Source organism: Schistocerca piceifrons, chromosome 5 (genome assembly GCF_021461385.2).
Source record: "Schistocerca piceifrons isolate TAMUIC-IGC-003096 chromosome 5, iqSchPice1.1, whole genome shotgun sequence".
In the NCBI taxonomy this organism is placed as follows: domain Eukaryota; kingdom Metazoa; phylum Arthropoda; class Insecta; order Orthoptera; family Acrididae; genus Schistocerca; species Schistocerca piceifrons.
This window is the reverse complement of record NC_060142.1, coordinates 133816874-133843291: the sequence shown is the minus strand read 5'-3', so window position 1 is coordinate 133843291 and position 26418 is coordinate 133816874. Positions and strand designations below refer to the sequence as shown.

Genomic DNA, 26418 nt, shown 5'->3' with positions numbered 1-26418 from the left:
GCTATACGTATTTGTGTCTCTCTTGCGATTAATTCCCTTGCTATGTGTTGCTGTGGATAAACTTCCTATCACCGTTTCAGATAACGAAACTGAAAGATTTGTTTCAGGTCTAGACTTTTGTACAGAAGGATGTAAAGTCTATGTAAGCGACAAGGATCTTTGTGACACTAGTACGTAAGAGTTACGTCTGTATCGCAAATAATCTATTCCACACAGTTTTACTACCGGCGTTAGCCATCTTCAGATCCTCAAATGTGACGTTCACCCCCCGAACGAAGACATTTATTCTTTACAGAGCCCTCGTGAGCGATCCTTTTCCAGTTGATTAAAGGGAGAGAGAAAGGTAGAGTGATAGAGAGACAATGACATTTCAAAGAATGATTGCTCCATTTGACACGAGGTTGTTTAGTCAAAAATCAGCATGTTATAGTGTGAGACACTGCAAAAAAGACGCTGTACCTCACCGTGAAGTTTATTCTTAAAATACTGAAAAAAGGCGCTTAAAGGTACTTATTCGCCTCACAATCATTTCGCGTAATTACCATGAGAGAACTTCGAGGTTGCTAGTTTGTGAATATGTACTCCGTACGGGGGAAGAGTTCGTGATGTGCACGGAGGCTGAGGCAGAGGGGAGGGGGAGGGGGCGAGGAGGTGAAGTTCGGATGTATCCTCCACCAGTCGCAGTTCGTCTGTTTGTCAAATGAAAATGCTCTCCTCTTTACTCACTCTTTCTGCAGTCACATTACCCACGACAGAAGCTACGTATAAAAGAAAGTATTAACCAAGCATTGCCAACAAATGTACCATACAGAACAACAAAAGGTTAAGAAAAGTCGAACAACATTTTTATGCTCAAAGTAAATAGAATGTACATCCTCCCCACCTTAACAATAATTCACGTTTACTTTCTTTCAGTCTTTATGACTACTGGTGTACCTATCGAGAAATAAGAAATGAGAAATGGGAACAGCAGTTCTTCCACTGTGTATTACGGAGAATTACTCTTGTCAGTGAGTGATCAGTCTCCATTATCGGGAGCGATCTGCGTTGTTTGTCAGAGACTGCTGGCTATAATCTGCTCTTCACGTCCTCAATTATAGCCGTACACGCCGCTTCTCGTCACCAGACAGCGAGACTTGCACGTGATAACTTAGCGCCAGGGACGCACCGCCACGAAACGTGGCGAAACGCGGACTCCGTCGCTCAGTACTCTGCGTGCGCTCGCACTGTTCGGACAAACTACCTACGGTTACTTATTTCTCAATGACGTCGATATGCCAACCGACTGTTGTTAGTCGGACAGATATATTTTATTTTGGATTCGCCACTACAGCACAGATTCAGCTGTATAGCCGTTAACAAGTGAGTTTATTTCGAACCGCGATCTTAAAATAAGTACAATTTTAAAAGTAAATAAAAAATGATAACAATAGTACAACAACTTTACGTTTTCATGCAAACCTTCTCTTCAATATTTGTTTCAGTACAATAGTGAGCTGATTAAGGCACTTACTGTATCGTATGACCAGCTTCCGCAATCCAGCATAGATACAGGGTGTTTCAAAAATGACCGGTATATTTGAAACGGTAATAAAAACTAAACGAGCAGCGATACAAATACACCGTTTGTTGCAATATGCTTGGGACAACAGTACATTTTCAGGCAGACAAACTTTCGAAATTACAGTAGTTACAATTGTCAACAACAGATGGCGCTGCGGTCTGGGAAACTCTATAGTACGATATTTTCCACATATCCACCATGCGTAGCAATAATATGGCGTAGTCTCTGAATGAAATTACCCGAAACCTTTGACAAAGTGTCTGGCGGAATGGCTTCACATGCAGATGAGATGTACTGCTTCAGCTGTTCGATTGTTTCTGGATTCTGGTGGTACACCTGGTCTTTCAAGTGTCCCCACAGAAAGAAGTCACAGGGGTTCATGTCTGGCGAATAGGGAGGCCAATCCACGCCGCCTCCTGTATGTTTCGTATAGCCCAAAGCAATCACACGATCATCGAAATATTCATTCAGGAAATTAAAGACGTCGGCCGTGCGATGTGGCCGGGCACCATCTTGCATAAACCACGAGGTGTTCGCAGTGTCGTCTAAGGCAGTTTGTACCGCCACAAATTCACGAAGAATGTCCAGATAGCGTGATGCAGTAATCGTTTCGGATCTGAAAAATGGGCCAATGATTCCTTTGGAAGAAATGGCGGCCCAGACCAGTACTTTTTGAGGATGCAGGGACGAAGGGACTGCAACATGGGGCTTTTCGGTTCCCCATATGCGCCAGTTCTGTTTACTGACGAAGCCGTCCAGGTAAAAATAAGCTTCGTCAGTAAACCAAATGCTGCCCACATGCATATCGCCGTCATCAATCCTGTGCACTATATCGTTAGCGAATGTCTCTCGTGCAGCAATGGTAGCGGCGCTGAGGGGTTGCCGCGTTTGAATTTTGTATGGATAGAGGTGTAAATTCTGGCGCATCAGACGATACGTGGACGTTGGCGTCATTTGGACCGCAGCTGCAACACGGGGAACGGAAACCCGAGGCCGCTGTTGGATCACCTGCTGCACTAGCTGCGCGTTGCCCTCTGTGGTTGCCGTACGCGGTCGCCCTACCTTTCCAGCACATTCATCCGTTACGTTCCCAGTCCGTTGAAATTTTTGAAACAGATCCTTTATTGTATCGCTTTTCGGTCCTTTGGTTACATTAAACCTCCGTTGAAAACTTCGTCTTGTTGCAACAACACTGTGTTCTAGGCGGTGGAATTCCAACACCAGAAAAATCCTCTGTTCTAAGGAATAAACCATGTTGTCCACAGCACACTTGCACGTTGTGAACAGGACACGCTTACAGCAGAAAGACGACGTACAGAATGGCGCACTCACAGACTGCGTTGTCTTCTATATCTTTCACATCACTTGCAGCGCCATCTGTTGTTGAAAATTGTAACTACTGTAATATCGAAAGTTTGTCCGCCTGAAAATGTACTGTTGTCCCAAGCATATTGCAACAAACGGTGTATTTCTATCGCTGCTCGTCTAGTTTTTATTGCCGTTTCAAATATACCGGTCATTTTTGAAACCCCCTGTATAAGCAGCCTTATTCCTTTTAACCAGTCCTGTACTGACGTTTTGACATAGCTTTCGCCTTACTCGTAGCGCTCACCGGCAAGATGGAAGAATAAATGATAGTGATTAGGTGTTAGATCAGAGTTATACCGCTATATATGGAGGGTGATCAAATTGTTCTCAAACACAACACGCTATATAGTCTTCAAGGCAATGAGCCCAACGGGGACTGGCCTTGTCGTGTAGAGAAATGATCCCCTTACTGAGGATTCGACGCCACAAAAACTGCCTGAATTGGCTGTGCCGCCCCAAGGCACAAAATCGAGAAGAAAAACACCCTCTCTATCCCATAACATAGTGCACATAATTTTTCAGGCTGAAATCGTGTGCTGGAACTTCAGTTTTGTGGTGGGGGGTATTTAATTCTTCCATTCCAAGACTGTTGTTTTGATTCCGGAGTAACGTCAACAATTTGCGTTCCTTCCACAGTGATAATTTCGCTTCAGACTGTATGAGTTAATAAAATATAATTTACATATAGGACCACATATTCGGGTTGTCCATAGCATGACGTAACAACTGACATAGGTCATGGGTTAACCTTATTACTAAGCCAAAAATCGGTGACATTAATTGCTAAGTAAGTTTACTCATTTTGAGAAGCAAGGGGCAATCTGTGATAATACGTTAGTGAACATAAGCTTCATTGCTGAGATCACTATGTCGAGTTCGGAAAATGGTAACTCTGTTACCAAAACCGGTTATCGAGAATAAAAGTTTTTATTAGCGACCTTGGCAAAGAAGTCTGTCTTCAGTAAAGTTAAATAAATTGTATCAAACAAACTTTCCCGGCAATTAAGATCACCGTAGGCTTGCCAAATACGAGGACTTCGTCTTGTGGGGGGGGGGGGGGGGGTGGAGTAACGCTGGATTAATTATTTTGATATTTTGCAAGATAGCGACAATCAACAAAGACTGGCTGAACCGTTGCTTTGAATGCCACGGCCACGGCTAATTCGCCGCGGAGGGACGCTAGACCATCACACCCTTCTCGGAATGCAGGCACTCCAGTAGCCCCAGCCTCCAAGCTATGACATCTGGCTTCGCTAGCCAGAACAACTTGTAACTGCCACCCTGCTTAATTTGGCCACAGTGCGCTCGTTCTGCTGGAGGACGCATACTAAGGTGTGGCGTCCGCATTGACAGAAGTGCAGACAGACAGAGGTCCTCGCCATGTCAGCAGATCGCAGTTCCTGGTTGGAGCACGTCGTTATCGTCATTAGCAAGGCTCCTGCCAGCATTTTCTTATCTGTGAGCGCGCTTCCTGTACTTGGTAGCAGTCATGGACGACCAGCTCGTGTTAGTGCAGCTTTGATGAGTAATGCAACCACGAGTATTTCGGCTGTGACTTCATAATGATGCAACCGCACCCCTTTCTGTAAGTGTGACAAAGCTAAGCCTACTTTCGTTACAGGTACTTATTGCTGCTCCTGCTTCGGTTTCATTCGTCTCAGTTGTCTTGGCTACTAATCATTTTAACGTATCTCTTGGTGCACTCTCTCTGAACAAGGCTTGCGAGTTATTCAGATACTCGTTTATTCATCAGTTACTTGTTTTGTTACCGGCAGTAAGACATTTTCGTGCCAGATTTGTTATAGCTATGGGCGGATAACCGTTTTTATATTGTAACACTTCGCATTTCAGTGTGTTTTCGAGCAAAACATTTAAATTTTTACCAGATCTGTCTTATCTTCTAGCCTGTATAATTTCCACGTTGTCTCCTATCAATGTTCTTTTTAGCTATTAGAAAACTCATGCTAGAAGAAACGGTCTCCCTTGCATGCCAGAGTCAAAATAACAGTAAACTAGCAGGTGAGATAAAATATTTCAGCTGACTGGGAATCAGGGGACAGACACTGTCAATAATAAATCACCCTTATTGCCATGTTCAGCTAGCAAAATCAACGGCTTCTACAAGGTCATCAGTAATGACGGACGGTCACCCACTTCGTTTCTCATCGCATGTATTTGTGCGGTCACTTTTAAATGGTCTACACCATTTTCTAAACATCGCGATGCTCATAGTTTCCTCCCAATACCCTTCACTAATCTGCTGATGAATTTCAGCAACTTTCGATTCGCTTGCATTTAAAAAACGATTAACAGTGTGTATTTCCCAATTGGCGGAATTTTCAGTCGCCTGATCCATTTGAACCGAGTATAGAAAAATATTCATGCAAGCAAAAGGTACTGCAGTGGTGTTTCTTGATAGCTAACTGTTGACGGTACGTTCCGAGCATCTGCAGTGCAACGGGACGCAGCTTGGGGCAAACTGTTGTCTGTATTACTAAAACGCTATCCCGGAACCGGAACAACCAGTTTCAGCGTAGAAACAACAAAAGTTCAGTTTTTGATATTTCGCTTAGTTATTCGCCGAATTTAAAAATCTGAAATGCGGTCACAATCTATTAATTATGAGGTATAATCCTACATTTAAATTTTAACACAGTGAGACAAGTAATACAATTAGAAATTATGTGTTTTTCTTGAGACAGCGTAACTGAGAGCACGTAAATACACGGACTTCATTCATCCAGTATTTGAGAATGACTGCACTTAGCTACTTCCAACTTCCTCACCTTGAAACGTTTAGGAAACTTCTTCTCCCTGACATGATGAAAGAAAAAATGTTTACCGCTCACTACATTTTCGCTGTTCAAGCAGATTAACTTCAGCATCAGGCATGACGTTTGATTTAATTTATTACTTCTAACTCTATTCGCAGTTTGCAGACAGTATCCACATGTTGTTGTTGTTGTGGTCTTCAGTCTTGAGACTGGTTTGATGCAGCTCTCCATGCTACTCTATCATGTGCAAACTCCATCTCCCAGCACCCACTGCAACCTACATCCTTCTGAATCTCTTTAGTGTATTCATCTCTTGGTCCCCCTCTACGATTTTTACCCTCCACACTTCCCTCCAATACTAATTTGGTGATCCCTTGATGCCTCAGAACATGTCCTACCAATCGTTCCCTTCTTCTAGTCAATTTGTGCCACAAATTCCTCTTCTCTCCAATTCTGTTCAGTACCTCCTCATTAGTTACGTGATCTACCCATCTAATCTTCAGCATTCTTCTGTAGCACCACATTTCGAAAGCTTCTATTCTCTTCTTCTCTAAACATTTTATCGTCCATGTTTCATATACATACATGCCCACACTTCATACAAATACTTTTAGGAGAGACTTCCTGACACTTAAATCTATACTCGATATTAACAGATTTCTTTTCTTCAGAAACGCTTTCCTTGCCATTGCCAGTCTACATTTTATATCCTCTCTACTTCGACCATCATCAGTTATTTTGCTCCCCAAATAGCAAAACTCATTTACTACTTTAAGCGTCTCATTTCCTGATCTAATGCTCTCAGCATTACCCGACTTAATTCGACTACATTCCAATATCCTTGTTTATCTTATGTCCTCCGTTCAAGACACTGTCCATTCCGTTCAACTGCTCTTCCAAGTCCTTTGCTGTCTCTGAAAGAATTACAATGTCATCGGCGACCCTCAAAGTTTTTATTTCTTCTCCATGGATTTTAATACCTACTCCGAATTTTTCTTTTGTTTCCTTTACTGATTGCTCAATATACAAGTTGAATAACATCGGGGAGAGGCTACAACCCTGTGTCACTCCCTCCAAAACCACTGCTTCCCTTCCATGTCCCTCTACTATTATAACTGCCATCTGGTGTCTGTACAAATTGTAAATAGCCTTTCCCTCCCTGTATTTTACCTCTGCGACCTTCAGAATTTGAAAGAGAGTATTCCAGTCAACACTGTAAAAATCTTTCTATAAGTCTACTAATGCTAGAAACGTAGGTTACGTTTTCTTAATCTGTCTTCTAAGATAAGTCGTAGGGTCAGTATTGCCTCACGTGTTCGAATATTTCCACGGAATCCAAACTGATCTTCCCCGAGGTCGGCTTCTACCAGTTTTTCCATTCGTCTGTAAGGAATTCGCGTTGATATTTTTCAGCCGTGACTTATTAAACTGATAGTTCGGTAATTTTCAAGTCTGTCTAATTTTCACACCTGCTTTCTTTGGGGTTGGAATTATTATATTCTTCTTAAAGTCTGAGGATATTTCACCTGTCTCATACATCTTTCCCACTAGATGATAGAGTTTTGTCAGGACTGGCTCTCCCAGGGCTGTCAGTAGTTCTAACGGAATGTTGTCTACTCCCGGGGCCTTGTTTCGACTTAGGTTTTTCACTGCTCTGTCAAACTCTTCACGCAGTATCATATCTCCCATTTCATCTTCGTCTACATCCTCTTCCATTTCCATAATATTGTCCTCAAGTACATCGTCCTTGTATAGCCCCTCTATATACTCCTTCCACCTTTCTGCTTTCCCTTCTTTGCTTATAACTAGGTTTCCATCTGAACTCTTGATATTCATACAAGTGGTTCTCTTTTCAACAAAGATCTCTTTAATTTTCCTACACCACTCAATGTACTTGAAAAATTATGTCACTGTACGACACATAGCTCAGGAGATATGACGTCATTCAGATGCGTGACAGACTTGCTTTTGCTTAAAACAGAGCGCCAATTACCCCAATTTACATTCAGCTGGCGTTTCATAATGAGAGCACTTAGCGACATTCAACGAACTTTAAGCATAATTTCAAACCTTTGCTAACCTCTTTCTCGCTTAAGTGCTTAAAAGCTAATATTTAGCACGTTAACCCATTTGTAAAGTTGTCAGATGTTTGAAGCTTAGAGTTCTACTCTTTAAAGAATATGCAGTTTACTAGTAGTATATAAAACACTAACATATTACCACGCGTTAGATAGTTGCAGTTTAATACACATCAGTATAAGGTAGTTGGATCGCTTCCTCACCTTTCAGCGCAGATTGCATTTACAACTAGTTAAAAATTGTAATAACAGGTATAATACTACATGCATCCAGTACGTAGGCAGTAGATCAAAGACAACGGCAGCAGTGAAATAAATAATAGCTTAACTTGTCAACCAAGAAATTTGGGTTGCAGTCGAAACGGTCTTCTTCTCATAAATTGTATCGGAATGCTCGAACATTAAAATTAGAAAGATGACAGCAGTGCGTCTTGAACGGCAGTGACGTAACACACTGTTTATGAGGATAAGAATACACAGGACTATGTAAGCTGAAATACCCTCACATTCACCGTAATGTGACATTCGGAACGTTTTCAGAAGTCTCCAGATCTATATTAATTTTCTCTACAATCTTCTTCCAACACTAATGACAGATTTTCCATGAACTTGTTCTTCATCATCATTCGTCCCATCAGTTGCCAGGTCTCTAAGTGAATAAGTTACAAGGAAACACTTTTATTTCTGCACAGTAATTGCCCTTTGTTTTACTTTATTTAAGATGTCAATCAAGGTCTTTCTCGGTCGTGTTTTTCCTTGTAACGCTCTTTCTAGAATACTACGGCGTCTCACATGATATACGAAGTCATGTTTTTATTCCTGAATGTTCTTTCTTCATCGCTTCCTTGAAAAAACTTCTGCTTGATGGTTTCCTGTGTCCATTTTATCGCTGAGGAGCATCTTCGGAAATACACTTCCGTTAATGTTTTATTACACTTGGGTCATTATGCTCTTTATTTGATCGAACCTTTAATTGCAATTTTCCAGAATTTATCGTTTGTCTCCTGTTGTAATTACTTATTAACATTTCATTTACTATTTCACTTCAAGGCCAGAACTAACAGACGATTTGTTTCTCAAAACAGCATCCCCCCCCTCCCCCCGGGGAATGCGTGTAGGTACTGTTTGTTTCATTTTCTTTTCGACCACCGTGTTTTCCTCATCTGGTTATCCCAATTCAGATACGTAATTTGTAAAACTCTAACCAACTACTACATTTTAAAAATAAATCTGTGAAGAAAGCCAAGCATTTATGGTTCATCATTTCCAAAACTGACATCATCATCATCATCATCATCATCATCATCATCATCATTTAAGACTGATTATGCCTTTCAGCGTTCAGTCTGGAGCATAGCCGCCCTTATACAGTTCCTCCATGATCCCCTATTCAGTGCTAACATTGGTGCCTCTTCTGATGTTAAACCTATTACTTCAAAATCATTCTTAACCGAATCCAGGTACCTTCTCCTCGGTCTGCCCCGACTCCTCCTACCCTCTACTGCTGAATCCATGAGTCTCTTGGGTAACCTTGCTTCTCCCATGCGTGTAACATGATCCCAGCATCTAAGCCTGTTCGCCCTGACTGCTAGATCTATAGAGTTCATTCCCAGTTTTTCTTTGATTTCCTCATTGAGGACACCCTCCTGCCTTTGTTCCCATCTACTAGTACCTGCAATCATCCTAGCTACTTTCATATCCGTAACCTCAACCTTGTTGATAAGGTAACCTGAATCCACCCAGCTTTCGCTCCCATACAACAAAGTTGGTCGAAAGATTGAATGGTGCACAGATAACTTAGTCTTGGTACTGACTTCCTTCTTGCAGAAGAGAGTAGATCGTAGCTGAGCGCTCACTGCATTAGCTTTGCTACACCTCGCTTCCAGTTCTTTCACTATGTTGCGATCCTGTGAGAATATGCATCCTAAGTACTTGAAACCGTCCACCTGTTCTAACTTTGTTCCTCCTATTTGGCACTCAACCCGTTTATATTTCTTTCCCACTGACATTACTTTCGTTTTGGAGATGCTAATCTTCGTACCATAGTCCTTACATTTCTGATCTAGCTCTGAAATATTACTTTGCAAACTTTCAATGGAATCTGCCATCACAATTAAGTCATCCGCATATGCAAGACTGCTTATTTTGTGTTCACGTATCTTAATCTCACCCAGCCAGTCTATTGTTTTCAACTTATGATCCATAAATAAAATGAACAAGAGTGGAGACAGGTTGCAGCCTTGTCTTACCCCTGAAACTACTCTGAACCATGAACTCAATTTACCGTCAACTCTAACTGCTGCCTGACTATCCATGTAAAGACCTTTAATTGCTTGCAAAAGTTTGCCTCCTATTCAATAATCTTGTAGAACAGACAATAACTTCCTCCTAGGAACCCGGTCATATGCCTTTTCTAGATCTATAAAGCATAGATACAATTCCCTGTTCCACTCATAACACTTCTCCACTATTTGCCGTAAGCTAAAGATCTGGTCCTGACAACCTCTAAGAGGCCTAAACCCACACTGATTTTCATCCAGTTGGTCCTCAACTAATACTCGCACTTTCCTTTCAACAATACCTGAGAAGATTTTACCCACAACACTGATTAAAGAGATACCTCTGTAGTTGTTACGATCTTTTCTGTTTCCATGTTTAAAGATTGGTGTGATTACTGCTTTCGTCCAGTCTGATGGAACCTGTCCCGACTCCCAGGCCATTTCAATTATCCTGTGTAGCCATTTAAGACCTGACATTCCACTGTATTTGATGAGTTCCGACTTAATTTCATCCACCCCAGCCGCTTTATTGCACTGCAATCTATTGACCATTTTTTCCACTTCCTCAAATGTGATCCTGTTTCCATCATCATTCCTATCCCATTCCAAAACTGACAAAAGACACATATCAAGAAAGGTGCAATTAAAATTAGTTTCATAGATCACACCTTCAATAATTTAATCATCTGTATAAACTGAGAGAGAGATTGGGAAAAAAGCTATATCAGCTAATCAACAAAAATGTGGTCAAGAAACGAAACGTAATTCGTTGATGTATTAGTGAAACTCGTATGTAAAAGTACAGCCTGAATGTTGCCGTGAAAGTAACACAATGCTGGTCAAAGGAACTAATCAGAAGTAAACCAATTTCGTTTCACTCATGTGTGTCATCATTGCAATAAACTGTTAAGAAATTTAATGCAGAGAACTAACTCTGACTTTCCACGGGTACATTGGACATTTGAGAGCACCGGATGAGGGATATGGCGTACCAGACACCTCATATTTGGAACTACTGGGTCGCCAAACGGAAGTTGGCCAGGAAAATATGTACAAGATTGTGACAAATCCTGTATAAAACACGAAAGATACGTGCTTCTTATTTTTATCGTGTTGTTCTACCAAGAGGTGACAGAAGAATCACTTAACAAGATTGTAAGAAAACAAGTTACAGTAGTTAATGAATGAGTATATTCGCATAGTCTGTCATCTTCGGTCAATTAATCCGTAAACTGATGAAGTAGATTTGGTGAAAAAATCTTACTGCGATTCGGAAACCGAACGTTGAGTGCCATGTACCAATCTCAACATTATGCAGATATTGTCCAGCAAAACAATAAGGATCCTCTGGTGTACAGTGTCGAGAGTTCTTGAGTTCAGGCTTAACCAGGACGAAAACACTTGTACCATCCGATGGTTCTGATTTCTGCAAGACAGTAGTGGTTCTGGTTCAGAGTGACATCATCCCATTTTGTGTTAGGCTGCTATTGAATTACGGGCACAATAGTGAGTATAAGGATGGATGTAACTTTCAGGTGGAGCAGTTACGAGGACTCTAGACTCTTAGTTTGCAAGTGCGAACAACGAATCTTCTACTAATTGTAATTTACGTCTTCCATGCTTACATAAATCAGTTGAGGTGAATGCCTCGGTTGGTGATTTCATCTGAACAAGTGCTCCGTTTTTAATGACCACGATATCACCGGTATTGTTAACTTCTGAAGTTCTTTCAAATCTGCCCTCGTTTCCATGATACATAACTTTCATTAAAGCACAACAGAAGAAAAGAGAATGATTTTAAACGATGACAATTCCATAATATGTTTCCAAATCGTACAGTGATCAATTTTTGGTCTTCTGGAAAAATGAACTAGAGAGTGGTCAGCTGCACTGAAGTCTATATGTCCGCAGCTACGATATGAAAAAGATGACGGCGGCCTCTATGGCCACATGATTCCGCTAAGTGCTTATAGAGGTAGAGGTTTTTCCTCAAAAGAATTGCCAGCCAGCTTAGATGATGTTCTAGAGGCTGCCAGAATGTAGCACCTCCTTCACTTTATCTTGTGAACCATATTACAGACTATTCTATATCTGATTTCTCTTTGTCGTCAATCTTCTAACCTTCTGCTACACGCTTTGGGAACATCAGCACGTTCCATCACCTTGTTCCAGCAGTATACTGTTTGGGAAAATGGGTTTAACGATCATGTTAAACATTGGACTTTGATGGAATCATGACCTCTAAAGCTGAAACGTAAAAGTCATATGTACAGTGATGAAGGTACGAAAAATAGTTTTGTGTATATTATTGTGGGTGCTACACGCTATCTGAGTGGCGATTTCCATTGGGTTATCACAGATACTATACTGATGTGAAGCTTCATGCCCACTGGGGACGTCAAATGTTGACCAACGCAAAGCCATTAACATTCATTAAGCTGGTTCAGCTCTTGAAAGGAGAAAAGATCTTTTCAAACAGTTTGACATGATAGTGCAAAAAAGGAAGGAAGTTCGTGTCTTATCGTCCCATAAATTCGAGGGCATAGATATGAAACACCATTTCACGCTGAACTAAAATATACGAGTAAATCAGCCTCATTCTTTTCAAAGGAAGCATCCTGGTATTCGCTACAATCTGGTCGGGGTTTTGAGTCCAGCATCCGCTGATGTCGCGATACGTGGTAGATGGGGACTAACTTATTATGAGCTGACTCTGAAAAACTGTCGATGGAATGGCATCACGCAGATCACGATGCAGTAAAATATTCATAACTGTGGCACCAATATGGGAAGGTATATTAAGCGTCTTTTGGAATCCTATAGACGTTTTGGCTGTGCAATGTATCAGCATCATGAAGAAATCATGTCTTTGACGAGTTCACCCATGCACTTGCATGACAATAAAAGACTATGTACCGAAGCCTTAACAGCTATGTCCATGCGAAACGTAGATAGGAAGTTTTACCGAATCTGTCTTATAGCAAGTCCATTGATGCCACTTAAGGAAACTCCACATGGTGGTCGCCTTGAAGGTGTGGAAACTTCCAAATTTAACGCATTGTTTACTAAGATGAATTACAAATTAAAATAGGTAGAGATAATATTGAAAAGCAAACAAATAATCACAACGATTGTGACTGATCTGTGCACTTCTTCTCGTTTTTAGGGATCGGTACCTCAATACATGAAAACGGAACCTTTGCTGTCCGGCTGTCTGTCGGTCTGTTAATGTCCCTTTTTCTCAGGAAGGGGTAGAGGTATCATGTTGGAATTTCTCAAATACAAGTGTACGGTTCCTTGGGGAATAAAAAATTTGAGCTTGTAAGTCAATACAGTGAAAAGATACGGCATTTATGCCACATATTTTGATACCTGAAAACTCAGTATTGGTGCTTCCCGTGACTGAGAACCATGAGATATGACAAGAAGCAAAGTTTCACAGTACAAGCAAAGAAAAATTCCTAAAATAGTTTTCTGTAACTATATCACCTAAAAAAATATTTTTTTGCCATTTATTGTCCATCTGTCTCTTTGGTTGTCTGTTTTCCTCATGAACCGGAAGGGGTGTAAAGTTGAAATTAGTGTCAAATACGTAGGTCTACAGTCCTTTACGACGTAAAAACTAAGCCTGTAAGTCACTGCAGTCAAAAGATATGGCTATGTTTGTCACATATTTTGATGCTTGCAAACTGATCAGAACCTATACATGAACGGTCTATATACATAATCAAGTGCCTGTGAAACCCTCAGATCGCGATTCTTACTCTTACGTGTACCGCTCTATCTTTCGTTTTTTTTTCCTATAAGAAATGCCAACGCGCTTGCTACAGTGGTAATACCGATTCCCGTAATATCACAAGTTAAGAACAATCGGGCTTGGCTAGTACATGTTGTATGTATGTTAACCGGGGACCTAGGAACGACGGACGGAGAGGCTCCGTCCCCGCCGCAACCGCAGCCGCAGTGGCCCACAACCCCACGACGACTATCGCAGTCCTCTTCACCCCTCCGCGGTCCCCGGTGGACCCCCCCCCCCCCCCCTCCGAAAAAAGAACATCTCACACCAGACGAGTGTAAACCCTATGTTTGCGTGGCAGAGTAATGGTGGTGTACGCGTACGTGAAGAACTTGTTTGCGCAGCAATCGCCGACATAGTGTAGCTGAGGCAGAGTAAGGGGAACCAGCCCGCATTCGTCGAGGCAGATGGAAAACCGCCTAAAAACCATCCACAGAGTGGCCGGCGTACCGGACCTCGACACAAGTTCGCTGGGCGGATTCGTGCCGGGGACCAGGCGCTCCTTCCCACTCCGGAAAGCCGTGCATTAGATCGCACGGCCAACCGGTCGGGCTGGCTAGTACTTAGATGGGTCACCTTCCGAGTCTGTCGAGTACTTTTGGTAAGCGGCCTGCAGTCAGCCCTTGTGAGCCCAATTGAGGGGCTACTTGGTAGAGGAGTAGCGGCAGCAGTCACGAAAACTGACAACGGCAGGGAGTGCAACGTACTGACCATATGTCGCTCTGTATCCGCATCCGGCGAAGCCTAAGTCTGAGAATGACACGGCAGCCGGTCGATACCGTTGTGCCTTCAAGGGCTGTTCGGAAGGTGTTGGTCTGTTTCTTCTTCTATGAGCAATAAATCTGGACTGTTTGACCCATGCGAGCACTCTTTATGATTTGCCTGTAGTCAAATTATTTTTAATCCTCGTTCTAACCCATTTCGTGCCAGTACAAGATATGGCAATTAAATGAATACATTGTGCCTATAAGTGCAGGGCTAATCATTACTACGTCCAAGTTCTCAGATGACGATTGCACGGAACGCACAAGACATACAGCAAAATGACACCTGTCACTGGAGAAATTCGTAATGTGCGTCGTGTCGTGGAGTAATTCCAGAGTACGTTATAAGGGGAAAGCGCGTTTGAATATATAGACGAATCATTCCCTGCATATTGTGAGATTTAATTAGTTCGCGTCTGCTGCGTCACGAACGGTGGCCATGTTGAGTATCTGTAATGTGCGTTAAAAATTATAGAGATGTTCTAGCCACTGACATGTGTCTAATTTCATGTAGTCGTCTCCTGAAATCCAGGAGGTATTTAAGAGCAACCACGTGTTTCATTGTTTGGTGTTAAATGAATGCTGTTTCTGCAACGTGACAATTGCCTGAACTATTTTTACAAGTGTTTAGTGACATTGTATATTTTAGATCAGATATTTAAATTTGTGTAACACTTACTAACAGTAGTTTAATATTGAATATTTAGTTTTAAGTACTATGTAACATAGCATGTGGAACTGAAAATATCACATAATAATTTTATTAGTAGCTGCAGACTTCCTTACTGAACGCACTATGGAAGTTATATGGAAACTATTAATCATTCAACAGTAGCGATTATTGATGTATTTTTTTTCAGATGCGAAGATGACTGCAATGAAAACGGCTGAGTACGAAATCGTTCCGCCCGATGGAGGGTGGGGCTGGATGATTGTCTTGGGGGTTGCCCTAAATTACGTAAGTACTGCCTGACACCTGAACAGTTTAGCTAATTATTATCCACTTCTGAAATCAGGACAATTATGGTTCGTTATGGGATAGGTGGAGAACATTTAGTGGCCAATGAAAGCAGCAATAACTTTACGATAGCCTAACAGTGAATTAAAAACTTTGCCCATACCAGTTCTAAAATGAGCATCTATTTATTAATTATCTTAGCTCATTATAGACGAGAGGTAGTCACAAAACATAATTTGTCGCCCCGAAGAAAGTGAAGTAATTAATATTATGTTGGTACAAGTGTGCAGTCCTGGCACACATCTAAATTCTCGCGCCACAGTCCCGCAGCACTTAGCTAGACGAGAAAAAATGGAGCCTAAGCTCAATGATAAAGTCATGTAATTCGTTTCCTTCGTTTGAAGGGGAAAACGCTGCAACATTCCACACTGTCAAGTGAACCGCGCCTACTCGTCATTACAGATTTACAAAATTGTGGCTTGGGCGGAAAATAGTGACAGAAGAGAGAGCGTTAAGAAAAAAAATGCGTTTCTAGATCAGGTCTTACAAGGCACGAGCCATTAATGTCACCGTAGTTTCCAGGTAGCGGTTGGCACAGGAGGAAGGAGTACAGAACGGTAATCCGATAGTCGTAGTGTCGAGTTTCTACGCGGATACATTATGTTTCTTTGTTTGTTTTCAATTTTTGTGTTATACACACTGCAAATCAACCAAAATAATGCTGAGTACCTTTGACTTATTAGTGTATTGTGTGTGTATTGAACCGGGGACCCAGAAACGATGGAGAGGCTTCGGCCGGCCGTAGTCCTCAGTCGTTCACAACCCCAGAACAGGCCACAGCAGTGCACCAACCCCGCCCCCACCCCACACCGAACCCAGGGTTATTGTGCGGTTCGGCCCGTAGTGGACCCCCCATAGAACGTCTCATACCAGACGAGAGTAACCCCTAATGTTTGCGTGGTAGAGTAATTATGGTGTACGCGTTCGTGGAGACGGTTTGCGCAGTAATCGCCGACGTAGTTTAACTGAGGCGGAATAAGGGGAATCAGCCAGCATTCGACGAGGCAGATGGAAAACCGCCTAAAAACCAACCGCAGGCTAGCCAGCGCACCAGACCTCGACACTAATTCGCCGGGCGGATTCGTGCCGGGGACCGGTACGCCTTCCCGCCGCGGAATTACTTATTAGTACTTTCATGGAAGACATGCAACTAAATATACACTCCTGGTTCAAATGGTTCAAATGGCTCTGAGCACTATGGGACTCAACTGCTGTGGTCATAAGTCCCCTAGAACTTAGAACTACTTAAACCTAACTAACCTAAGGACATCACACACATCCATGCCCGAGGCAGGATTCGAACCTGCGACCGTAGCGGTCGTGCGGTTCCAGACTGTAGCGCCTTTAACCGCTCGGCCACTCCGGCCGGCTATACACTCCTGGAAATGGAAAAAAGAACACATTGACACCGGTGTGTCAGACCCACCATACTTGCTCCGGACACTGCGAGAGGGCTGTACAAGCAATGATCACACGCACGGCACAGCGGACACACCAGGAACCGCGGTGTTGGCTGTCGAATGGAGCTAGCTGCGCAGCATTTGTGCACCGCCGCCGTCAGTGTCAGCCAGTTTGCCGTGGCATACGGAGCTCCATCGCAGTCTTTAACACTGGTAGCATGCCGCGACAGCGTGGACGTGAACCGTATGTGCAGTTGACGGACTTTGAGCGAGGGTGTATAGTGGGCATGCGGGAGGCCGGGTGGACGTACCGCCGAATTGCTCAACACGTGGGGCGTGAGGCCTCCACAGTACATCGATGTTGTCGCCAGTGGTCGGCGGCAGGTGCACGTGCCCGTCGACCTGGGACCGGACCGCAGCGACGCACAGATGCACGCCAAGACCGTAGGATCCTACGCAGTGCCGTAGGGGACCGCACCGCCACTTCCCAGCAAATTAGGGACACTGTTGCTCCTGAGGTATCGGCGAGGACCATTCGAAACCGTCTCCATGAAGCTGGGCTACGGTCCCGCACACCGTTAGGCCGTCTTCCGCTCACGCCCCAACATCGTGCAGCCTGCCTCCAGTGGTGTCGCGACAGGCATGAATGGAGGGACGAATGGAGACGTGTCGTCTTCAGCGATGAGAGTCGCTTCTGCCTTGGTGCCAATGATGGTCGTACGCGTGTTTGGCGCCGTGCAGGTGAGCGCCACAATCAGGACTGCATACGACCGAGGCACACAGGGCCAACACCCGGCATCATGGAGTGGGGAGCGATCTCCTACACTGGCCGTACACCACTGGTGATCGTCGAGGGGACACTGAATAGTGCACGGTACATCCAAACCGTCATCGAACCCATCGTTCTACCATTCCTAGACCGGCAAGGGAACTTGCTGTTCCAACAGGACAATGCACGTCCGCATGTATCCCATGCCACCCAACGTGCTCTAGAAGGTGTAAGTCAACTACCCTGGCCAGCAAGATCTCCGGATCTGTCCCCCATTGAGCATGTTTGGGACTGGATGAAGCGTCGTCTCACGCGGTCTGCACGTCCAGCACGAACGCTGGTCCAACTGAGGCGCCAGGTGGAAATGGCATGGCAAGCCGTTCCACAGGACTACATCCAGCATCTCTACGATCGTCTCCATGGGAGAATAGCAACCTGCATTGCTGCGAAAGGTGGATATACACTGTACTAGTGCCGACATTGTGCATGCTCTGTTGCCTGTGTCTATGTGCCTGTGGTTCTGTCAGTGTGATCATGTGATGTATCTGACCCCAGGAATGTGTCAATAAAGTTTCCGCTTCCTGGGACAATGAATTCACGGTGTTCTTATTTCAATTTCCAGGAGTGTAGATTCCTGCGAAAATGAAGACATGAAAAAAATAAATAAGAAACGACACTTTCATACGAGTTAACGAAAACAGCTGCTAGACAAATGAGACCACATTGTATTATTTTTAATCTCTGTAGACCTATGTTGCCATCGTTTCACTGACCATGTATGTCTATTCGTTCTAGGGCAAATGCCTTTATTCTTTAAGTTTGTTTCGTCTAACCCCTAAAGGCAACGTCTCGGAAAGCTTTATACAGTTTTTATGAACAGAGAGAGCGGCATTAAAATCGTTGTCAAGTACTGGTTAGATATAACGAGAAATCGTTTTGCAGATGATGTTTCCAGTTTGACACACCGTGCGACTGTAAAAGCTCATCATTACACCGTCCACTAAAAAGCCTTCATATCTTGTTACTGGCCACGACTGTTGTAACAATAAGTTTAAGGGACGATCGAAAAGCTTCAGTTCGTAGGCCGTACAGTCCAGAATTGGAACGCCCCTTAGGAAAAATCGCCGAGGGCACTGAGACAGTCGCCCCACTGACGCACCTGGAGGATGATACCCGTTTGGTAAAACACAGTGTCCTACTGTGTGAACAAATTCATAACTGCCTGCTGATCATCCTCTTCCGACAGGAATCGTCGACCCTTCAAGGACTCTTTTAAAGGACGGGAAGTGTAATAATCGCATGAGGAGGGATGAGGACTATAGGGCGGATGCAAGAGTGTCTCCCATTTCGATAAGGCTGGCCTCTCGGATCTACCGGTTCTTGTGTCGCATCGCGACGAGCACGGAACTTGGAGCAACATTCCACAGTGGTGTTTTACGGACTCGTACGCATTCTCCAATCTCTAGTGGGTGTCTACCGGTGTTCGTCTTTCAGCAGCTAAGAAACAGTAATAGCACATTGATCCTGTTTGGACGTATTTGGTAATAATGTTGCCATAGTTCACGTTTCTGCAGTTACTGCGCGCAGTGATAGGAAGGGGCAGGGGGGGGGGGGGGGGGGGAGTCGGAATCTTACTTATATGATGGCGTAAAAAAACTTTTATTATTTTGCAAAATTTTGCAGATATGTAAATAAAGTACAAATCCACTAAATATAACGAAAACGTAAGAGAATTTAAATCCAAGGTGTCTTGCAAGAGGTGGAATTTCCACGTAACTTTTTCCAATGTTTACGAATGTTCCCAGAAAATCTTACCTAAACATACAAATTTATTTTCTAGGCGTCACTGTTTCTTTGTGACATAGGACCACTTACTTTACTCTGCGGTATGCGAATCTCACTACACCCTGGATGACTCGATGTCATTTGCATTGACACTTGATGAATGTAACTGCCAAGAAAATTTAGGAATTTATAAAAAAAGTCGGCGTCTCTGTTATATCGAATGATTTTCCAGCGGGCTCCTCTCTTAATTTTCAGAGGATCAATAACAGTTAATTATGAAACTAAACGATACAACGATCAGGGCGTGGTAGTTAATGCCACTCCCAGCTGCCTGTTACGAAAACAATTATTCTTTAATAACCAAGATATTCAGTATTTCCGATAAATGTTGCGTTATTTCTACATTAAAAACAGTGCGGCGAGTCTTGCATTCACAAAATAATCGCCCTCCGCAAATTATTGTGAAATTGTTCCTGAAATAAATTCATTCCGCTTTTCCATATGCAAGTTAACTGACAACACGTGATTAATGGGAAACGAGCTTCGGATTTGTGACACACTGTACCAATAACACAGCGATTTATCATATGCTCGACACTCGAGAGAAAATCACCGTTTGCTCGTTGTTTACGTCTCCTAATCTATGGCTGTTAAATATCAATACAGATCTGTCATTGTACATAGTCTCTTGAAAGGCGGCAGCCATCACAGAGCTCCAAAAAAGTATGCAACCAACTATTGCCTCTATTCTTTTCTTTTTTGTTTTGAAAGAGTTCTAAGTGAAACTTGAATAGCATAAATACTGTATCGATACAAGGTAAACAAAGGTTGGCGTTACTGTAACGTTCAACAATCATTGTATTAGTCGACCTCAGTATTATTGCATTTGGGAGTTAAGGCGGTTCGATCGGAGTATCCCTAGTTTTTATCGTGGTTTTTGACGAGAATCACAGTGCGACGCATTTACTTAAGACACCACCGTACTTGAAACTTCCTGGCAGATTAAAACTGTATGCCCGACCGAGACTCGAACTCGGGACCTTTGCCTTTCGCGGGCAAGTGATCTACCAACTGAGCTACCGAAGCACGACTCAGGCCCGGTCCTCACAATTTACTTCTGCCAGTATCTCGTCTCCTACGTTCCAAACTTTACAGAAGCTCTCGCCCGCGAAAGGCAATGATCCCGAGTTCGAGTCTCGGTTGGGCACACAGTTTTAATCTGCCAGGAAGTTTCGTATCAGCGCACACCCCGCTGAAGAGTGGAAATCTCATTCTGGAAACATCCCCCAGGCTGTGGCTAAGCCATGTCTCCGCAATATCCTTTCTTTCAGGAGTGCTAGTTCTGCAAGGTTCGCAGAAGAGCTTCTGTAAAGTTTGGATGGTAGGAGACGAGATACTGGCAGAAGTAAAGCTGTGAGGACCGGGCGTGAGTCGTGCTTCGGTAGCTCAGTTGGCAGAGCACTTGCCCGCGAAAGGCAAAGGTCCCGAGTTCGAGTCTCGGTCGGGCACGCAGTTTTAATCTGCCAGGAAGTTTCGTATCAGCGCACACTCCGCTGAAGAGTGGAAATCTCATTCTGGAAACATCCCCCAGGCTGTGGCTAAGCCATGTCTCCGCAATATCCTTTCTTTCAGGAGTGCTAGTTCTGCAAGGTTCGCAGAAGAGCTTCTGTAAAGTTTGGATGGTAGGAGACGAGATACTGGCAGAAGTAAAGCTGTGAGGACCGGGCGTGAGTCGTGCTTCGGTAGCTCAGTTGGCAGAGCACTTGCCCGCGAAAGGCAAAGGTCCCGAGTTCGAGTCTCGGTCGGGCACACAGTTTTAATCTGCCAGGAAGTTTCATATCAGCGCACACTCCGCTGCAGAGTGAAAATCTCTTTCTGGACCACCGTACTTGTTTACGGTAGCGTCAGCACCTGTTCCTAGTAACGGCCACAGGAGGCCGAGAGCAGTAATATTGTGGTCGGGGAGTGGACAATTTTGTGATGCCACTATTTATGTTTTATTGTTTCTCTGCAGATGACTAGCCAAGCCCTCATCTCCGTGTTCAGCGTGTTGTTTGGAGACAAGCTGATCTCGATGGGGCACAAGACGACAAGTGCAGCCGTCATAATGAACGTCATGATGGCAGTCATGAACTTCTCTGGTGAGTGCGACAGATGATTGCGTCACTCTCTTGTTGTCTATGAGTACTTTCTTTTCTCGCTGTGTATGCTGTATGCAGGTGTAGGTTCGGCTATTTCTCGGATCTTAGCTATGTCACACTGGACTGAGAATGGGGTGAATCGAAGTTTCTTAACAGAGTATGACAGTTTCGTCTTAAAACCAAGAGAAACTTCATCTATACCTTAGGTCAAAACTGAGAGTTTGATGTAATTCAATTTGATGTTGGGTTAATGGTGTCTCAGTCAAAGTTATGTGACCATAGTTGATCTTCAACCTCTGTCTACTTGAGTAAGTAAAAATTTGGAATTTCTCCAAGTGAAATTCCGTGTAGTCATTGCAGTAGCTTAGACAATCCAAAATTTGGGTTTAAGTATGTCAAATTGTTCCTTTTCTATCTGTTTTAGTATATTGAGAAAATAATCATACACTTGTGTTGCTACATACTGAATTACTTTCTGAACCGTTGTCAGTTCTAATAACGGATAATAAAGTCCATATTTTCCAGTAGTGTTGTAGATATGGATATTACTGTTCTTCTCAAATTATGATAGATTATTTATGATGAATTTGGGGCAACGGCCTTGCCGCAGTGGGTACATCGGTTCCCGTGAGATCACCGAAGTTAAGCTCTGTCGGGCGTGTCCGGCACTTGGATGGGTGGCCATCCAGCCGCCATGAGCTGTTGCCCTTTTTCGGGGTCCACACAGCCTCGTGATACCAATTGAGGAGCTACTCGACAGAATAGTAGCGGCTCCAGTCAAAGAAAACCATCATAACGACCGGGAGAGCGGAGTGCTGACCACACGCCCCTCCTATAGCACTGAGGATGACACGGCGGTCGGATTGTCCCGATGAGCCACTTTTGGCCTCCAGACGGAGTGCATTTATGACGAATTTGAGTAGCGAACATATGTATTGTGATGGTGCAGTTAAAATGCCTAACTCCTTGCAGGGGTAGCTATATGATAATTGCAGGTGATCGTCACATGCTAATTTTACTGCTGGCTTTTGTGAAATCAGTGCTATCTTTCAAAGTGGTGTGTTAATCCAGACAATTATCCCAAAAGCCATCACTGAGTGGAAATGTGCAAAAGAGGAGGATGATTCGTTTGTTTCCAAGGCTACACATTATATTAAGAGCAAAAGTAGCTGAACTTAAGTGTTTAAATATGCTTCCTCCAGTTCAAGTTTTCATATATACACACACTAAAAAATTTGTCGTATTCTACCCTATTTAATAATTCCTGTTACTGAGGTGCATTAAATGTTCGTATGACTTTATCTGTTGTACAGAATTGCATGAGTGTGCTTTTTCAAAATTTAGGGTGAGTCCATTTTCAAATAAGCACTTCATAATTCCTTGAAAAACATCATTAACGATCTCTTCTGTTGTTTGCTCTATAATGGGATTTATTGTAATAATAGTATAGTCTCCAAAAAGTACCGCTTCAGCTAGTTGAACGTTAAGTGGAAATTCTTTCAGATACACCGGGTGTCTCTCCAAAGAGTTGGCACGGGCATTTTCTCTGGCGTTTCGGCAAATCTTTTCATTTTTGTTTTTGCGTTGTGTAGCTGCAGTCAGCTCAAACAGTTACCGCTCATCACGTATTCCACGTGACGCACATTGTCAACAAGAAGCGTCGGTTTGTTTCCCGTTAAAAAACAAAATTCAATCGGAATTTTACATACACGTTGATAGAGCGCTCCAAAATTAATCTAATCCGATATTTGTTTCATCAATGTGATTAACAGGAACAGTAAAACACGAAGAACAAACAGCAAACCTGCAGCGACTCAGCAGCTCTGCATGCATAGCTGTAGCATTCAGCGCGGGCTGGCTTTCGCTGCTGGAGTACCGGTTATTCTTCGAGTTTCGTCCCTGTTAATACACTCGAGGAAAAAAAATATCGCTCTGCACTAATCTTGGTCCCCTCTGTCGAATGCGCGAGTACAATTCCACTTTAAAAATAATTTTGTTTGTAACGGGAACAAAACCGACACTTTGCATTTGACACTGGGCTTCGCACGATAGATGTGATCAGCAGAATTTGTTTGGACTGACTCCACCTACACAATGCAAAAACAAAATTGCAATTACCCGCCTAATCGGTGAGGAAAATGCGAGTGACGATTACTGAGAGAAATAAACCTGTATAAGGAATAGAGGTGAACCCAAAATTGAAGCTCGTGGGGCTCCCTTTGCGATTTCTCCCCAACCACTAAAATTTTCTACCTTTCCAGCACCGTCTGAATTATTTAGCACAACTTTCTGCATTCGGTTTGCTAAGTAAGAGTCAAACAAATTCTATGTAAAAACAATCCATTTCACAACACTTGATTTTCTCGAAGAGTGTAACATAATCGACTTGCCTTGGAAAGATCACAGTAAATGCTAACTGGGGATATTTTATTATATAACGCATGTAATATTTGCTGAGTAAATGTATAAATAGCAAACTCCGTCGAGTAACCTTTCTGAAATCCAAATTGGGATATGCTAGGTAAATTGTTTCTACTTAAACGTGAGACTTCTCTTGAGTACATTACTGTTTCGAACATTCTGGAAAAAGATCTGAGTAAGGAAATTCAACTTTTTTATAAGGAGGTTTAACATTTGCATATTTTATTCTGTCTCGGAAAATTCGCGGGTCCAGTGATTATTACTGTTATATTGCTAGAGAAGGCCGAAATGCACGCTATAAGCTCACGCAGGATGGCGTGAGGTCTGAAACTGGATACGTAATGAATGCTATGAAGAAAAGTACGTAGCTTCTGGAATACTTAACTTTAATCCATCATTTGTATACATCGTTCTTGATGAGACATGCTTCATACGATAACTATCAATTGCTATGGCGCCTTGCTAGGTTGTAGCCATTGACTTAGCTGAAGGCTATTCTAACTATCTTCTCTGCAAATAAACGAAGCTTCGTCAGTGTTGCACCGCTACCTAAGTCGTCCGTACAACTGGGGCGAGTGCCAGGACGTCTCTCTAGACCTGCCGTGTGGTGGCGCTCGGTCTGCAATTACTGACAGTGGCGACACGCGGGTCCGTCGTATACTAATGGACCACGTCCGATTTAAAAGCTACCACCTAGCAAGTGTGGTGTCTGGCGGTGACACCACATTCCTCCCCCGCAAATCGGCGGACGGTTGTGTTATATGGCTTCCGCCCGCCGTGGAGAGGACCCCATGTTGGCGTATGCGACGGGGTGGGGAGCCTAACAACAGGCGAGGCTGTGCCACCCGCACCCGGCCATTCGGTCCGAGGGGAGCTAGGAAACGCCTGAAAACCTAGTCCAGGGTGCACGCCAACATGTGGTGTATGCGCCCGTAGATAGTCAGGAGGGGCCGAAGGGGCGACCTCCATCGAGTCGGAGAACCCGACGGGCGAAGACGACATCTGGTCCGGAGCGGGCAAGAGTTCCACGTCGGAGGACAGCTGGTCACGGGAAGCGATCGGCGGCGCGTGACCCAGGGAGGCGCTTGGCGGCTGCAGCGAAGCGGTCACTGCGGGCGGCGCCGGCGGGAGAACAGGCGGCGGCGGCGGAGGCGGCGGCGCGTCGCCATGGGGCAAAATGGAAGGCAGCGTCGGTAACACCTGGGGATGGGTCCCCAGGGCGCTGACCGGACGGCACCGTCGCTGAAAGCAGACGGGGAGCGGCAGAACCCGTGCGACGACAGAGGCGCAGCTGATTGAGATGCCGACGCACCTCACCAGTGGCCTCCAAAACCAGATACATAGCGCGGCCGAGGCAGCGAAGAATGCGCCCTGCGAGCCAACGCTGTGAACCGCGATAGTTGCGATAATAGACAACGTCGCCTGGAGCAAAAGCAGGTGCCTGCCGCTGCACAGGAACCTGATGTGGCGGATGCAACAAAGACATCAAGGTTCGATGAGGACGGCCTTGGAGCAACTCAGCCGGCGAGCGACCATCTCGGGGCTGAGAGCGATACGATGACAAAAAGAGCAACAACCCGTCCTCCCGAAAATGCGACTCTTTCAGCTTCAACATCTGTGACTTGAAGGTCCGGACCAATCGTTCAGCGGCACCGTTGGATTGAGGCGAAAACGGCGCGGATGTCAGATGTTGAATACAATTGGCCTTGCAGAATGACTGAAATTCCGCGGACATGAATTGTGGGCCATTGTCGGAAACAATAGTCTGTGGAAGACCTTCAATGCAAAAGATAGCAGACAACGCTTGGATGGTGGCAGATGACGTCGTGGAAGACATCCTGACAACAAAAGGAAAATTACTGAAAGAATCGACCACAACCAACCATCGAGCATTCCAGAATGGACCAGCAAAATCGATGTGCAAGCGTTGCCAAGGGGAAGTGGCTTTCGGCCATGCAAAGAATTTCCGTGGCGGTGCGGATCGTTGTTCGGCACATGCCATGCAAGAAGAGCACATATTCGTAATCGCAGCATCGATTCCGAACCAAGTACAGTGCTGACGAACAAGTTGTTTCGTTCGCACTATACCCCAATGTCCTTGGTGGAGAAGCTGTAAGACAGAGGACTGTAACGAACGTGGAACCACGACTCGGGACTGATCATTATCAGAACGCAACAACAAAACACCACGTCGTACAAAAAGTCTCTCCTTGTGAGCAAAAAATCGGCGAGCCAACGGATCCTCGATCCGTGACTTCGAC

The 26418-nt window shown here is 44.0% G+C and overlaps 1 protein-coding gene across 1 annotated transcript in view; it reads left to right on the top strand.

Moving 5' to 3' along the window:
* The first annotated feature begins 13077 nt into the window (after window positions 1-13077).
* The window catches only part of LOC124798800 (monocarboxylate transporter 12-B-like), a 64781-nt gene continuing 51440 nt past the window's right edge, over window positions 13078-26418 (top strand). The window contains exons 1-3 of the mRNA XM_047262329.1: window positions 13078-13095; window positions 21610-21736; window positions 21815-21870. Coding sequence (XP_047118285.1) covers window positions 13078-13095; window positions 21610-21736; window positions 21815-21870 — 201 coding nt within the window. The remainder of the gene's footprint in view (window positions 13096-21609; window positions 21737-21814; window positions 21871-26418) is intronic.